General features: G+C 47.7%; 2 protein-coding genes across 6 annotated transcripts in view; both read right to left on the bottom strand.

The window, feature by feature from the left end:
* The window catches only part of LOC129734118 (E3 SUMO-protein ligase PIAS2-like), a 39,872-nt gene extending 32,317 nt beyond the window's left edge, over positions 1-7,555 (bottom strand). For 4 of the 5 annotated variants that reach the window (XM_055700206.1, XM_055700204.1, XM_055700207.1 and 1 more), the window contains exon 1: positions 7,442-7,555. In XM_055700206.1, the coding sequence (XP_055556181.1) occupies positions 7,442-7,465 (24 nt within the window). In that variant the 5' untranslated portion in view covers positions 7,466-7,555. Of the gene's footprint in view, positions 1-1,911; positions 1,989-7,441 lie in introns of those variants that run through there. The other variant, XM_055700205.1, reaches the window with a different exon arrangement.
* The window catches only part of LOC129734868 (uncharacterized), an 806,097-nt gene that overhangs the window by 529,644 nt on the left and 259,607 nt on the right, over positions 1-16,846 (bottom strand). The gene's annotated exons all lie outside the window — the stretch shown is intronic.

Below are 16,846 nucleotides of genomic sequence, written 5' to 3'. Positions count from 1 at the left end.
CTGGATATTAATGTTAATTAACCTGCCTTCATTCCTCTATAAGTTTCTACCTGGCATTCCCCTGCCACTTTTCCTTAGTCTCACAGTGAAACAGGGTGAAGAAAAAGTGTTTCAGTATTTCATAAAAAATAGCTTGAAGTACTAAAACAGTTTCATAGTCATGCCACATAAAAGAAGTTTTGTTAGAAGATAATACTGATATGCAAGAATTTACTAAGAACTTTGTGTTGCATATATCCATAGATAGTTCCATAAGCTTGATGGCAACATCAGCTCAGCTCCTTTATTTCAGATGCTGGCAGTAAGCATGACTTTGGATTCTATAATCAGTATGTAAAGGATCATTTTATTCATTTGCAATGAGATTAAGGAAAATGTATTGTAAAATACTATTACCCTGCCTGCTAACTTCTGTACATTCCTGCAAATTAATCAAGGCGATATGTGCAGTCAATCATGCCTTGAAACAGCTAACATTTTACATGGAAATTCCACAAACTAGCATTTTGTTACAAGATTAATGTCATTTTAGTAGAAGACGCAGGCTGGCTTCAATACTGTAGTCAGCAAGATTTTAAATTGGCATCTCCATTAAAATGCTTGGTAGTACAAAAAAGCCCCAGTTTTGTTCATCAATACAAAAAAATCTTACATACGCTTTTGAAAAGTCTTGTAAAAGTGAGTTTTACTGAAAATAAAAACAAACAATGGCTTCTGCATCATTCTCCCCCTAAAGCTGATTCTATGTTCCCTTTAAGGCAACAACCACCACATGCATGAAAACACAGCTAGTCTGATCTACACGTTTAAGCTTATTACTCCATTTACTGATACATCAAAGTGAGCACTTGTTATAATCAATGAGGTTTTATGGAGGCATAACACATGCTTAGAAGCATTTATAATCATGGTGCAAGACATTACTTCCAACAAACCCCACCAGGTTATATTGCTGGAACCCCAAAATTGCAGAAGACTGCAGCCTAGCTATTAACATGCTTTTCATATCACTGAATTAAGATTAGACATGCAAGTTGTGTCATGTAAATTCCAGTTTTCTCTTAAGAGTTTTTACAGCTGCACAGCCCAATAAAAAGCTTTAACACAGAAGACCAAAGTAATTTTATTTTCAGTCTTTCTCCATGAACATAGAGTAGTTTGACAGAACTTCAAAGAAGGAAATCAGACCGGATAATTCATCGAATCGTAGAACAGTTCAGGTTGGAAGGAACCTTCAAAGTCCATCCAGTTCCACCCCCCTGCCACAGGCAGGGACACCTTCCACCAGACCAGGTGGCTCCAAGCCCCATCCAGCCTGGCCTTGGGCACTGCCAGGGATGGGGCACCCACAGCTGCTCTGGGCAGCCTGGGCCAGCACCTCACCACCCTCAGTTTCTTCCTTACATCTAAACTAAATCTCCCCTCTTCCAGTTTAAAGCCATTCCCCCTTGTCATGTTGCTACAGGCCCTGGTACAAAGCCCCCCTCCAGCTTTCCTGTCAGGCCCTTTAGGCACTGGAAGGCTGCTAGAAGGTCTCCCCAGAGCCTTCTCTTCTCCAGGCTGAACAACCCCAACCCAGCCTGCCCTCAACAGGAGAGGTGCTCTAGCCTCTGATCATCTTCATAGCCTCCTCTGGACCTGCATATCCTTCTTATATTAGGGGTCTCAGAGCTGGACACGGTACTGCAGGTAGGGTCTCACAAAAAAAAAGTGGAGGGGACAATCGCCTCCCTCAAACCACTGGTCACACATTCAAGTAATTCTATAGTGCAGAAACATTTTTTCCCCTGAAATTCATACTTGAAGGTTGTAAGAAATTTCACAGGGGTTTTTGTTTCTTAATTGTTAAACTATAGCAATCATGATTCATAAGCAGAAATATTGTTTTAAAGTATTAAGCCATAGGTGTACCTGGAATGGCATTCATTTCACAGTGATGATGATGTTAAGGAGTCCAGAAATGCTGACGCACTGCTGAAATTAAGGGTGGACACGTTTCAGAGCAAAGAGATCACAATATCTCTCAAATGAAATACGTGATTCTTCACACTCCCCCTGTCAAAGCTACCTACAATTTTAATAGTCATTGTACTTACATATATAAATGAAAGATAACCAAGAATGCCTGTTAAATTCTTGACATACATCTACAATAAGCACAAACAACTGTAGCTTCTATGGCAACCACAACTGCTCAAGTAGTGAACCCTGCACTTGAACCTGCAGAAGCAATCCAAGTCGACTCAAAAGTTATAGTCAGTCTGCACCCGAGAGCTCTGCTTCAGCCCCACTGGTTTCCATGTGTTTTATGAAGCATCTGAAGGCTATATAGGAAAGGGACATACCAAGGACCAACCCCACAAAACCTCATTCCTGGCTTTAAGCCCTCTTCTGGACACTCATAGCAGAGAAGCACATTTGTGACATCTTTTGCAATAAGTTTGCACACAGGCTGATTTATAGCAGGCTAGAAATGTGTAATACTGGTAAGAGCGAGCATCTTGTGTCTTGGGATGGTTGAAGATGTCTATGCTGACCCTAAATAGAAATATAAATGTATTCTGGAAGCTGATGTAACTATAGATAAAAATACTGCAAATCCTGGGAAAGAATGAAGACGTCACTAGTTAAATCTGTGTAAGTAGTACAGCAGAGTAAGAGCAGCTCTGAAGAGCACAACAGTTGATGCAAGCAGCATGACCATCAGGTCCTCAGCATTATAGGGATTTTTCTTTGGACTAACTCTAGCCTGGCTCCCAAATCAGGCATTAGTCTTCAGAGTTGCATGCACTCAACATAACAGTGAAATTCATAAATTAAATACTTGCGTTCATTTTATGCAAGACTCAAAACTTGACCCATTTCATTGCAGCCACATTTCTCCTTCCTCTCCCCCATCACTGTATCTCAGCACAATCATTTAAAGTTTGTTGTATCTAGAATAATTAACAATTAAGGCACCACAGTAAGCTTCACTGGTCTGAAAGAGTGGAAAGAGTGACTATGCATCTAGGAAGAACAGGGGAATTACATACAGATACAAGATAACAGTATATTATCATAGGTTATTAACAGTATTTTTCAGAGGTTATTTAATACACTCAATGTTAATTGCAACCTAAAGATCACTACATCAACAGAAACTTCAATATCTGTTCTTTCCATCATTTTAAGTTTACCCAGATCAACATACAGAATTTGATTTCTACATCAAACTCCCAAACTAGTCTGCATAAACAATCCAACATTATTAACATGGCTAAAATAAAACTGCATACAACAGTATCTGGCAATGAGCTTGACAAGGACACGTGAAAATAGCTGTTTTCTTCTTGGCTAACAATTTAACACTAAGCACTGCTCCACCTGGTAAACAGGCAAAGGCTGTTCATTCAGACTAGAAAAATAAAGGCAAGAGGAGTAGAAAGACACCAAGTCTGGTATGAACAAGAGATCCAATCACACAAGAATGAGACTTCAATTTCTGTATTTTAGTACAGTATCCAAACTGTATTGCTCTTCACATTTGAATTGCATGACTTCAGCACCAGGTGTGCAAGGGCAAAAATTAAGAGGTACTTACTTAGAGCATTCATTACACATTTTACTGGAAAATCAGTGTTTATGTCCCCCTTCCACATCAGACATATGAGCACACTTCCACCCCTTTCTCACTAAAATGAGGGGGTTTTCCACAACGGCCTCATTGAAATGGAAAACCAATTGCGTCACACAAATTAGTTTTGGCACAGACATATTCATTTGCCTATAAAGAGCTTTTTTTTTTTCCATAAAGATGAAACTAACACATTACTTCAAAACCTGATTAAATACTAACTGAGACTGAAGCCATTACCTTCTAAACTAGGGATCTGCAATGTTTCAAGGATAGCATGCACCCTGTACTATTTGTTTACAAATTAGTGTCAGGATGCCAGCAGAAACTTAGGGGACCCAAGAGACATTCTAAGTAATATATAACCAATCCACTTATCTGTGGTACTTTGCCAGGATGCAAACCATAGCTTCAAGCCAAATCTTGGTAAGTTCAGAATTTGTAGGAAGCTGGAATCATTTTCTCACAGATGGCTCTCAGAAGGAGCTGCAATTCCCCACTCCTGGGCCAATTCTGTTCAAAAACATGTTCAACATGTTATCTCTGGCCTCCACACTAGACTGCTGACTTCTGTTCCACATCTGCCTATGCCTGTGTAACCCCTTCGATATTCATCAGGCTGCTCATGAGTATTACAGATAAAATTATGAGCCACATTTAAAAGCACATCTGTGAACAGCAGGTCTGAAAATTGTATCTCAAAAACAAAAGGAAGATACAGCTGTGCTCACCATGTCTTCTCAGCAACTCCCCATTATTCCAGAAACGGGTAACCTATGGAGCTCAATAAATGCTATTAATTAAGGGTTAATCTAAAAGCCTGGAAGGGCAAGCCTTATGCTGGACATTTTCATCAGCATCTTGAAAAGTAGTGACTGCTGTTACAGCTACTTCTGAATCCTTTAACAAAACTGAGGATTTCAAAAAGGCACAATGTAACATCAGGTTCTTTTAAGTCTCTGTTTTCTTTCACTACAGCCTCTCAGTTCAAACCCTTTTCTGGGCTCCCCAGAACTTTTACTCTGAAGATCCAGAGGATAGCACAGACAAATACCAAAACGATCCTTTGCCCTGAGAATAGAAAAATGCTGCCCCTGCATGTTTCCCTCAAAAACAGAATTTAAGAGAGGACTCTGACCTCCCGCCTTTAGTCAGTCCATAACAATTTACTAAAATTCCACTCTCCACATTGCCCTAGCAGCCTTTTATAAGGCAGGTAGAGATCACATACTACAGGAAATTGCAATCAAGAGAGCAGCAAACAATACTGCCTGCCATAAAAACATCCCATACATTAAATCTATAAAGCAGCAGTTTAAGATCACTCATAAAGGTCAATTCACAAAATCTATTGGGGAAAGGGGATGCTGGTGTCTCTTCATTGGCCAAAACCAGGAAGAATTGGTTGTCTAAAAAAAAACCACCACCAAAAAAAACAAACCACAAAAAAACTTAAACCTGCAAACCAAGTACCTGGTATTCAAGCAGACACGTTCAAATATATCCTCTTAAAAAAAAAAAATCAGTAGAGTCCTTGAAGACATGAGGCAGTCGACTATATTCTCTTCCAAAAAAATATATATAGCTTTCCCAAAATGGACCATGAATTATTATCAGCCAGATGTTGAACATTTAGAGAAGCTCCAAGCTAACAGATTCATTTCACAGGTGCTCCAGTTTATAAATAAGATGAATGGGAACATCAAAAGACATTTCTTCAGACTAGTATTTCTTTAACTGCTGATACGTATTCCTCTGAGCGACAAAAGGGCAGTCCTGTAGTTGGCCTGGAACCCAGTTCCCTTTTCCCTCCATACTTCCTATGTTACTTTTGGCAAGCAACTCAGGTGCATATATAATTTCAAAAGGTATTTAGGCACCCAATTCTCAAACATAGTCTACCGATACTTATGCATATCTACATAAGTGATTATAGCACTTTGGAAAATGCAAATCACATCACCTGCTCAAGTCTGGGTAAGAGGAGCTACACTAAGAAGAGTTCTCTGCTACAACGTTTACACTGGGGGTTTAGCCAACTACCTAGCTACACCCTTTAAGGGACCTCAGAACAAGAGCTGAAAATGAGCAAGGAAACTAAACAAGAAAACAGGTAAACACCAACAAGTTAAAAACCACCTACACATTAAACTTCAGTAAGCCAACCCTCCTTAAACCTAAGACTGAGATAGAGCACTACTGTCCTCAAAGAAACTCAGTCCTTTCCACAAGATTTTTATACCTGAGCTGCTCAGCTACACCCCAGCCACTTCAACCCAAGCGGTATTAGTGCTGGAATAAGCCTTAGTGTAGGAAATTCTCTGGCAATTGCAGCATGTTTCCCACTGTTGGTCAGATTAGTCAGTTCAGCCATCAGCCCTCTCTCTACACTAAAGCCTAACTCACAGTGGTTCCTATTTAAGTGACTCTGATTCCTTCTGTAGAAAAGTCTAGGTCGGGGGGGTTCAGCGTGCATGCCGTATTCCCTCGGCGGCACTTCTGCAGGTGTGGATGCTGCAGAAGGGCAGCGTTCTCCTTCCAAACAAAGATACTCACAGATGGTTCAAGAAACATAAGGAAAATCAGAAACGATGCAGTCAGCTCTTTGTGTACACACCTTAAAATACGAAAGGCCAACCCCCCACCGCAAAAATCTGTTAGGAAAGTCCACAAGTGCAACACAAGACATTCAACTGAAGATAAAACAGATCTGAACAGAAACGGTGGATTTCACACTTCACTGGCGCCGTTTTCCCGGTTCGAAAGCGTTAATGAATTTTCAAAAAATCCAATAATGATTAGCGTTTGCCAAAAAAAACCCCAAAACACACAAACACACACACTACAGTCATTATTCGGCATTTTCCCTTCAGCCGGCACTAAGGGCAGCAGGGCACGGAGCCCCGTCAGCCGCCACGCGAGCCACCGGCTTCCCGCCCGCAAGAGCCCAAAAGCCGTTTAAGATATCGGGAGGGGGGTTGTGGGGAAGAAGAACCCCACTAACAGCACAACCCACACGGCGGAGCTGAAAAGCGGGCTCGCCCCCCGCCCCAGGGAAGTGACAGTGTAATAAGTAATTAAGGGTAATTTGCTGATCAAATGGACTTTTAACAAAAGGAATGATCTTGCAGCAACAGATCCGAGAACGTTCTGTCTGGCGAGAAAAGAGTTAACTGTTAACCATGAGGTTGGAGATGTACCTTCTCAAGGCCAATGTTAAACCATAATCTCATGTTACTATGACAACCTTCGTCTTCGTCTAGACCTTAGTGTAAAAATAGTTTAGTTTTGTAACATACAGCTTCTTGCTACGGGACTGAGAGCATAACTGTTTGCTTAAACCGGCCTTGAAGTTGAGAGTAAAAGCGCTGTGTTACTTGTCGGAATTTGCGAGCCTGAATGGAGCTGCGACTCCCCGGCCGCCCAGCGCTGTTTTTGCTTTCCTGCCTCAATAAATACTTAGTGAATTTATTTCGGACTCTAGTTATTTCAATTTCAACTATAACAACAGGGAGGGTTTTCCTCAGGGATGGCGCCGGCTCCCGCCACCCTCTGACAGCGCTCCAGGCGACCCCGCTTCCTCCCCGGGGAAGGCGCCGGCGGTTTGCGGCCGGCCGTAACGGGCTGGCTGCCGCCTCAACGAGAGGCGCCGCGGGCTCACCGCCCGCCCGGGCACGCACCGAGGGGCGCGGCGCGGGCTCCCCGAGAGGAAAGGCCGGGGGACGAGGTGGGTAAGCGCTCCCCCCTCCTCCCCACTCTGCCGCGGGAACGGCCAGGAGACATCTTGGCCCGCGTCTCCCCCCGCCGCCGCTTCTCCCTCCTCACCCGCAGCTCCTCGAGATCCGCCATTTTCTACCCACTGCTGCCGCCACCACCGGACGCTGCCGCTACCATAGTGCGCCCCGTGCGCGCCCCCGGAATATAACGGGGGAGGGCGGCAGCTGCGGGGTGGGGCGGCGGCTGCGGGGGGGGGCGGGGCCGCCCGCCCGCCCGGCCGCCTCTCCGCCCAGCGGGGCGGCCCCTGGGAAAACCGTGAAGGAGAACCAGCCGCTTTTTTGTATACACGCACCCACCGGTACGGGGCCGGGCTCCTCCGCCACCATCGGGGTCCCTAGCAGGCCCAGACCCGCGGGGCGGGCGGGAGAAGGCAGCCCTCCCCCCCCCGCCGGGCTCCGGCCTGGCATGAAAGCCAAGAGCATGCAGCCCCCCAGGGACAAGGCGACCCCCCGAGGGGCTGCTGATTTAAAGTATCAGTCACCAATATTCAAGTGAGCGGAGGTTATTTTTATTCGGCAGCGCTGGGTGCATGGGGGATCGCTCCACCAAAGTCATGCACACCAAGGGGATTTTTCAGTCCCCTCTTTATACAAGCTACTCATACCTATTCATTAACTTTCCAGGAAATCGTTTACATATTCATTACAATTCCAGGAACTCATTTACATACCTCCCTAAACTAGTGACAATGATTTAAGTCCTTGTCTTTGCCACGTTGTATAAACAACAGGAACTTAGGACCAGATAGCTGTTTTAAAGATGACAAATCCAAAGACTTGGCAAATAGTACATCCCTCATGTTAGCAATAAGGGTCCTTGGACGTTTCCCAACTTTTAGATAAACATAAGTACATCATCCTATAGATAAGCGGTACATCATTCATCATTCATTCCCCCCTTTTTTAGTAACTTTTGCAAAATCTTTAGCAACTACAAAAAATCATTATGCCTTATGATCACTCTTCGACAGCACCAAACAAAACATGAGGTAATACACGTATTATTCCTAAAACAATTACAATAAGTATTATAACAAAAGCATCCTGTAACCATTCTAAATTAGGTAACCACGAAGTTAATTTGTCCCATATAGCTTTAAATACCATGATAAATCGTCTTTACTAATTTCAAGCAGGATCTGCCCCCTTGTTCCATATCTTATGGATGTCTGTTTAACTGAAGGAAACGGCTTAGAGTGAGTGAGTGAGTCCCACTGTAGGAAGTGGGTTAGAGTGAGTTAGCGAGTCGAACTGTAGGGCGCCGGTTAGAATGAGTGAGTGAGTGAGTCCCACTGTAGGAAGTGGGTTATTGTGAGTGAGTGACTGAGTCCCACTGTAGGAAGAAGGTTAGAGTGAGTGAGTGAGTCCCACTGTACGAAGAAACTCAGAGAGGGTGAGTGAGTGAGTCCCACTGTAGGAAATAGGTTAGAGTGACTGAGTGAGTCCCACGCTAGGAAACGGGTTAGAGTGAGTGAGTGAGTCCCACTGTAGGGCGCGGTTCACAGTAGAGTGAGTGAGTGAGTCCCACTGTATGAAGCAACTCAGAGTGGGTGAGTGAGTGAGCCCCACAGTAGGAAGGAACTCAGAGTGGGTGAGTGAGTGAGTCCCACTGTAGGAAGCGGGTTACTGTGAGTGAGTGACTGAGTCCCACTGTAGGAAGCAGGTTAGAGTGAGGGAGTGACTCCCACTGTAGGAAGTGGGCTACTGTGAGAGAGTGACTGAGTCCCACTGTAGGAAGCGGGTTAGAGTGAGCGAGTGAGTCCCACTGCAGGAAGCGGGTTACTGTGAGTGAGTGACTGAGTCCCACTGTAGGAAGCAACTCAGAGTGGGTGAGTGAGTGAGTCCCACTGTAGGAAGTGGGTTAGATATAGAGAGTGAGTGAGTCCCACTGTAGCAAGCGGGTTAGAGTGAGTGAGTAAGTGAGTCCCACTGTAGGTCGCGGGTTAGAGTGAGTGAGTAAGTGAGTCCCACTGTAGGAAGCCGGTTAGAGTGAGTGAGTGAGTCCCACTGCAGGAAGCGGGTTAGAGTGAATGAGTGAGTCCCACTGTACGAAGCGGGTTGGAGTGAGTGAGTGAGTGAGTCCCACTCTAGGAAGTGGGTTACACTAAGTGAGAGAGTCGCAGTGTAGGGCGCGAATTAGAGTGAGTGAGTGAGTGAGTGAGTGACACCCACTGTAGGACAGGGGTTAGAGTGAGTGAATGAGTGAGTCCCACTGTAGGAAGCGGGTTAGAGTGAGTGAGTGAGTGAGTCCCACTGTAGGAAGCGGCTTAGAGTAGAGTGAGTGAGTGAGTGAGTCGCAGTGTAGGGCGCGAATTAGAGTGAGTGAGTGAGTGAGTGAGTGACACCCACTGTAGGACAGGGGTTAGAGTGAGTGAATGAGTGAGTCCCACTGTAGGAAGCGGGTTAGAGTGAGTGAGTGAGTGAGTCCCACTGTAGGAAGCGGCTTAGAGTAGAGTGAGTGAGTGAGTGAGTCCCACTGTAGGAAGTGGGTTAGAGTGAGTGAGTGTATGAGTCCCACTGTAGGAAGCGGCTCAAGTGAGTGAGTGACTGAGTCCCACTGTAGGAAGCAACTCAGAGTGGGTGAGTGAGTGAGTCCCAATATAGGAAGTGGTTTAGAGTGAGTGAGGTAGTGAGTCGCACTGTAGGGCGCTGCTTAGAATGAGTGAGAGAGTGAGTCCCACTGTAAGGCGCGGGTTAGAGTTAGTGAGTAGAGAGTCCCACTGTAGGAAGTGGGTTAGAGTGAGTGAGTGAGTGAGTCGCACTGTAGGGTGGTTGTTAGAATGAGTGAGCGAGTGACTCCCACTGTAGGAAGTGAGTTACTGTGAGTGAGTGACTGAGTCCCTCTGTAGGAAGCGGCTCAAAGTTAGAGAGTGAGCGAATCCCACTGTAGGAAGCAACGCAGAGTGGGTAAGTGATTGAATCCCACTATAGTTAGCAGGTTAGAGTGAGTGAGTGAGTGAGTCCCACTGTAGGATGCGGCTTAGAGTGAGTGAGTGAGTGAGTCCCACTTTAGGAAGTGAGTTAGAGTGAGTGAGTCGCACTGTAGGGCGCTGGCTAGAATGAGTGAGTGAGTGAGTCCCACTGTAGGATGCGGCTTAGAGTGAGTGAGTGAGTGAGTCCCGCTTTAGGAAGTGAGTTAGAGTGAGTGAGTCGCACTGTAGGGCGCTGGCTAGAATGAGTGAGTGAGTGAGGCCCACTGTAGGATGCGGCACAGAGTGAGTGAGTGAGTGAGGCCCACTGTAGGAAGTGGTTTAGAGTGAGTGAGTGAGTCCCACTGTAGGGCGCGGTTCACAGTAGAGTGAGTGAGTGAGTCCCACTGTATGAAGCAACTCAGAGTGGGTGAGTGAGTGAGCCCCACAGTAGGAAGGAACTCAGAGAGAGTGAGTGAGTGAGTCCCACTGTACGAAGCACCTCAGAGTGGGTGAGTGAGTGAGCCCCACAGTAGGAAGGAACTCAGAGTGGGTGAGTGAGTGAGTCCCACTGTAGGAAGCGGGTTACTGTGAGTGAGTGACTGAGTCCCACTGTAGGAAGCGGGTTAGAGTGAGGGAGTGACTCCCACTGTAGGAAGCGGGCTACTGTGAGAGAGTGACTGAGTCCCACTGTAGGAAGCGGGTTAGAGTGAGCGAGTGAGTCCCACTGCAGGAAGCGGGTTACTGTGAGTGAGTGACTGAGTCCCACTGTAGGAAGCAACTCAGAGTGGGTGAGTGAGTGAGTCCCACTGTAGGAAGTGGGTTAGATATAGAGAGTGAGTGAGTCCCACTGTAGCAAGCGGGTTAGAGTGAGTGAGTAAGTGAGTCCCACTGTAGGTCGCGGGTTAGAGTGAGTGAGTAAGTGAGTCCCACTGTAGGAAGCCGGTTAGAGTGAGCGAGTGAGTCCCACTGTAGGAAGCGGGTTAGAGTGAATGAGTGAGTCCCACTGTACGAAGCGGGTTAGAGTGAGTGAGTGAGTGAGTCCCACTCTAGGAAGTGGGTTACACTAAGTGAGAGAGTCGCAGTGTAGGGCGCGAATTAGAGTGAGTGAGTGAGTGAGTGAGTGACACCCACTGTAGGACAGGGGTTAGAGTGAGTGAATGAGTGAGTCCCACTGTAGGAAGCGGGTTAGAGTGAGTGAGTGAGTGAGTCCCACTGTAGGAAGCGGCTTAGAGTAGAGTGAGTGAGTGAGTGAGTCCCACTGTAGGAAGTGGGTTAGAGTGAGTGAGTGTATGAGTCCCACTGTAGGAAGCGGCTCAAGTGAGTGAGTGACTGAGTCCCACTGTAGGAAGCAACTCAGAGTGGGTGAGTGAGTGAGTCCCAATATAGGAAGTGGTTTAGAGTGAGTGAGGTAGTGAGTCGCACTGTAGGGCGCTGCTTAGAATGAGTGAGAGAGTGAGTCCCACTGTAAGGCGCGGGTTAGAGTTAGTGAGTAGAGAGTCCCACTGTAGGAAGTGGGTTAGAGTGAGTGAGTGAGTGAGTCGCACTGTAGGGTGATTGTTAGAATGAGTGAGCGAGTGACTCCCACTGTAGGAAGTGAGTTACTGTGAGTGAGTGACTGAGTCCCTCTGTAGGAAGCGGCTCAAAGTTAGAGAGTGAGCGAGTCCCACTGTAGGAAGCAACGCAGAGTGGGTAAGTGATTGAGTCCCACTATAGTTAGCAGGTTAGAGTGAGTGAGTGAGTGAGTCCCACTGTAGGATGCGGCTTAGAGTGAGTGAGTGAGTGAGTCCCACTTTAGGAAGTGAGTTATAGTGAGTGAGTCGCACTGTAGGGCGCTGGCTAGAATGAGTGAGTGAGTCCCACTGTAGGATGCGGCTTAGAGTGAGTGAGTGAGTGAGTCCCGCTTTAGGAAGTGAGTTAGAGTGAGTGAGTCGCACTGTAGGGCGCTGGCTAGAATGAGTGAGTGAGTGAGGCCCACTGTAGGATGCGGCATAGAGTGAGTGAGTGAGTGAGGCCCACTGTAGGAAGTGGGTTAGAGTGAGTGAGTGAGTGAGTGAGTCGCACTGTAGGGCACTGGTTAGAATGAGTGAGTGAGTTAGGCCCACTGTAGGAAGCGGCTTAGAGTGGGGGAGTGAGAGAGTCCAAATGTAGGGGGCGGGTTAGAGTGAGTGAGTGAGTCCCACTGTAGGGCCCGGGTTAGAGTGAGAGAGTGCGTCGCACTGTAGGAAAAGGGTTAGAGTGAGTGAATGAGTGAGTCCAACTGTAAGAAGAGGGTTAGAGGGAGCGAGTGAGTCCCAATGTAGGATGCGGGTTAGTGTGAGTGAGTGAGTAAGTCCCACTGTAGGAAGCGGATCAAAGTTAGTGAGTGAGCGAGTCCCAATGTAGGAAGCAACGCAGAGTGGGTGAGTTAGTGAGTCCCACTGTAGGAAGCAGGTTAGAATGAGTGAGTGAGTAATTCCCACTGTAGGGCATGCGTTTGAGTGAGTGAGTGAGTCCCACTGTAGGAAGCGGTTTACTGTGAGTTAGTGAGTGAGCCCCACAGTAGGAAGGAACTAAGAGTGGGTGAAAGAGTGAGTCCCACTGTAGGAAGTGGGTTAGAGTGAATGAGTGAGTGAGTCGCACTGTAGGAAGCCGGTTAGAGTGAGTGTGTGAGTGAGTCCCACTGTAGGAAGAAGCTCAGAGTGACTGACTGACTGAGTCGCACTGTAGGAAGCAGCTCAGAGCGGGGGAGTGAGTGAGTCCCAATGTAGGAAGTGGGTTAGAGTGAGTCAGTGAGTGAGTCCCACTTTTGGAAACGTGTTAGATTGAGTGAGAGAGTCCCACTGTAGGAAGCGGATTAGAGTTATGAGTGAGTCCCACTTTAGGAAACAGGTTAGAGTGAGTGAGTGAGTCTCAATTTAGGAAACGGCTTAGAGTGAGTTAGTGAGTGAGTCCCACTGTAGGAGGTTGGTTATAGTGAGTGAGTGAGTGAGTCGCACTGTAGGAAGCGGGTTAAAGTAAGTGAGTGAGTCCCAGTGTAGGGCGCGGGTTAGAGTTACTGAGTGTGTCCCGCTATAGGAAGCGGGTTAGAGTGAGTGAGTGAGTGACTCCCACTGTAGGAAGCGGCTTAGAGTGAGTCATTGATTGAGTCCCACTGTTGGAAGCGGGTTAAAGTGAGCGAGTGAGTCCCACTGTAGGAAGCGGGTTACTGTGAGTGAGTGTCTGTGTCCCACTGTAGGAAACGCGTCAGAGTGAGTGAGCCCCAGGGTACGGCGCAGGTTAGAGTGAGTGAGTGACTGAGTCCCACTGTAGGGAAAGTCTCAAACTGTGTGAGTGAGTGAGACCCACTGTAGGAAGCAGCTCAGAGTGAGGGAGTGAGAGAGTCCAAATGTAGGGGGCGGGTTAGAGTGAGTGAGTGAGTCCCACTGTAGGGCCCGGGTTAGAGTGAGAGAGTGCGCCGCACTGTAGGAAACGGGATAGAGCGAGTGAGTGCGTCCCACTGTAGGAAGCGGGTTAGAGTGAGTGAGTGCGTCGCACTGTAGGAAACGGGATAGAGCGAGTGAGTGCGTCCCACTGTAGGAAGCGGGTTAGAGTGACTGACTGACTGAGTCCCACTGTAGGAAGCGGGTTAGAGTAAGTGAGTGAGTCCCCGTGTATGGCGCGCGTTAGAGTGAAGTGAGCGAGTCCCACTGTAGGAAGCGGTATAGAGTGAGTGAGTGAGTGAGTCCCACTGTAGGAAGAAAGTCAGAGTAGGTGAGTGAGTGAGTCCCACTGTAGGAAGCGGGTTAGAGTGAGTGAGTGAGTGAGTCCCACTGTAGGAAACGTGTTAGAGGGAGCGAGTGAGTCCCAATGTAGGGCGCGGATTACAGTGAGTGACTGAGTCCCACTGTAGGAAGCGGGTTTGAGTGAATGAGCGCCTTAGTCCCACTGTAGGAAGCGGCACAAAGTGAGCGAGTGAGTGAGTCCCACTGTAGGAAGAAAGTCAGAGTAGGTGAGTGATTTAGTCCCACTGTAGGAAGTGGGTTAGAGTGAGTGAGTGAGTCCCACTGTAGGAAGCGGGTTAGAGTGAGGGAGAGATTCCCACTGTAGGAAGTGGGTTAGAGTGAATGAGTGAGTGAGTCCCACTGTAGGAAGCAGGCTAGACTGAGTGAGTGAGTCCCACTGTAGGGCACGGGTCACAGTGAGTGAGTGAGTGAGTCCCACTGTAGGAAGCGGGTTAGAGTGACTGAGTGTGTCCCACTGTAGGACACGAGCCAGAGTATGTGAATGAGTGAGTCGCACTTTAGGGTGCTGGTTAGAATGAGTGAGTGAGTGAATCCCACTGTAGGAAGCGGGATTGAGTGAGTGAGTAAGTCCCACTGTAGGAAGCGGGTTAGAGTGAGAGAGTGAGTCCCACTGTAGGGCTCAGGTTAGAGTGAGTGAGTGAGTGAGTCCAAGTGTAGGAAGCAACTCAGAGTGTGAGAGCAAGTGAGTCCCACTGTAGCAAGTGTGTTAGAATGAATGAGTGAGTGAGTCCCACTGTAGAGTGCGGGTTAGAGTGAGTGAGTGAGTCCCCCTGTAGGAAGCAGGTTAGAGTGACTGAGTGTGTCCCACTCTAGGACACGGGTCAGAGTGAGTGAGTGAGTGAGTCGCTCTTTAGGGCGCTGGTTAGAATGAGTGAGTTAGTGAGTCCCACTGTAGGAAGCGGGTTAGAGTGAGTGAGTGAGTCCCACTGTAGGAAGCGGGTTACAGTGAGTGAGTGACTGAGTCCCACTCTAGGAAGCGGGTTAGAGTGAGTGAGTGAGTCGCAGTGTAGGGCGCTGGTTAGAATGTGTGAGTGAGTGAGTCCCACTGTAGGAAGCAGGTTAGAGTGACTGACTGAGTCCCACTGTAGGAAGCGGGTTAGAGTGAGTGAGTGAGTGAGTCCCACTCTAGGAAGCGGGTTAGAGTGAGTGAGTGAGTGAGTCCCACTGTAGGGAGCGGCTTAGAGTGAGTGAGTGAGTGAGTCCCACTGTAGGAAGCAGCTCAGAGTGGGGGAGTGAGAGAGTGCAAATGTAGGGGGCGGGTTAGCGTGAGTGAGTGACTGTGTCTCACTGTAGGAAGCGGGTTAGAGTGAGTGAGTGACTGAGTCCCACCGTAGGAAGCAGGTTAGAGTGAGTTAGTGAGTGAGTCCCACTGTAGGAAGCAGCTTAAAGTCAGTGAGTGAGTGAGTTCCACCGTAGGAAGCGGCTTAGAGTGAGTGAGTGAGTGAGTTGTACTGCAGGGCGCTGGTTATAATGAGTGGGTTAGAGTGAGTCCCACTGTAGGAAGCGGGTTAGAGTGAGTGACTGAGTCTCACTGTCGGAAACGGTTTAGAGTGAGTGAGTGAGTGAGTCTCTCTGTAGGAAGCGGTTTAGAGTAAATGAGTGAGTCCCAGTTTAGGGCGCAGGTTAGAGTGAGTGAGTGAGTCCCCCTGTAGGGCGCAGCTCAGAGTGAGAGAGTGACTGAGTCCCACTGTAGGAAGCGTCTAAAAGTGAGTGGGTGAGTAAGTCGCACTGTAGTAAGAAAGTCAGAGTAGGAGAGTGAGTGAGTCCCACTGTAGGAAACGGGTTAAAGTGAGTGACTGAGTGAGTCCCACTGTAAGTAGCGAGTTAGAGTCAGTGAGTGAGTGAGTCCCAATGTAGGGCGCAGGTTAGAGTGAGTAGGTGAGCCCCACTGTAGGGCGCAGGTTATAGTTAGTGAGTGTATGAGTCCCACTGTAGGAAGTGGCTCAATGTGAGTAAGTGAGTGAGTCCCAATGTAGGAAGCAATTCAGAGTGGGTGAGTGAGTGTGTCCCACTGTAGGAAGTGGGTTAGGTTGAGTGAGTGAGTAAGTCCCACTGTAGGACTTGGGTTTTAGTGATTGAGTAAGTGAGTCCCACTGTAGGAAGCGGTTTATAGTGAGTGAGTGCGTCCCACTGTAGGAAGCGTCTTAGAGTGAGCAAGTAAGTCCCACTGAAGGAAGCAGGTTAGAGTGAGTGAGTGAGTCCCACTGTAGGGCGCAGGTTAGAGTGAGTGTGTGAGTGAGTCGCACTGTAGGAAGCGGGTTAGAGTGAGGGAGAGATTCCCACTGTAGGAAGTGGGTTAGAGTGAATGAGTGAGTGAGACCCACTGTAGGAAGCGGGTTAGAGTGAGTGTGTGAGTCCCACTGTAGGGCACGGGTCACAGTGACTGAGTGAGTGAGTCCCACTGTAGGAAGCGGGTTAGAGTGACTGAGTGTGTCCCACTGTAGGACACGAGCCAGAGTGTGTGAGTGAGTGAGTCGCACTTTAGGACGCTGGTTAGAATGAGTGAGTGAGTGAATCCCACTGTAGGAAGCGGGATTGAGTGAGTGAGTAAGTCCCACTGTAGGAAGCGGTTTAGAGTGAGTGAGTGAGTTCCACTGTAGGGCTCAGGTTAGAGTGAGTGAGTGAATGAGTCCCAGTGTAGGAAGTGTGTTAGAATGAATGAGTGAGTGAGTCACACTGTAGGAAGCGGGTTAGAGTGACTGAGTGTGTCCAACTGTAGGACGCGGGTCAGAGTGAGTGACTGAGTGTGTCCCACTGTAGGGCGTGCGTTTGAGTGAGTGA

This window comes from Falco cherrug, assembly GCF_023634085.1.
Source record: "Falco cherrug isolate bFalChe1 chromosome W unlocalized genomic scaffold, bFalChe1.pri SUPER_W_unloc_1, whole genome shotgun sequence".
Lineage (NCBI taxonomy): Eukaryota > Metazoa > Chordata > Aves > Falconiformes > Falconidae > Falco > Falco cherrug.
The sequence above is the reverse complement of the archived record's forward strand: the minus strand, read 5'-3'. Positions and strand labels throughout refer to the sequence as shown.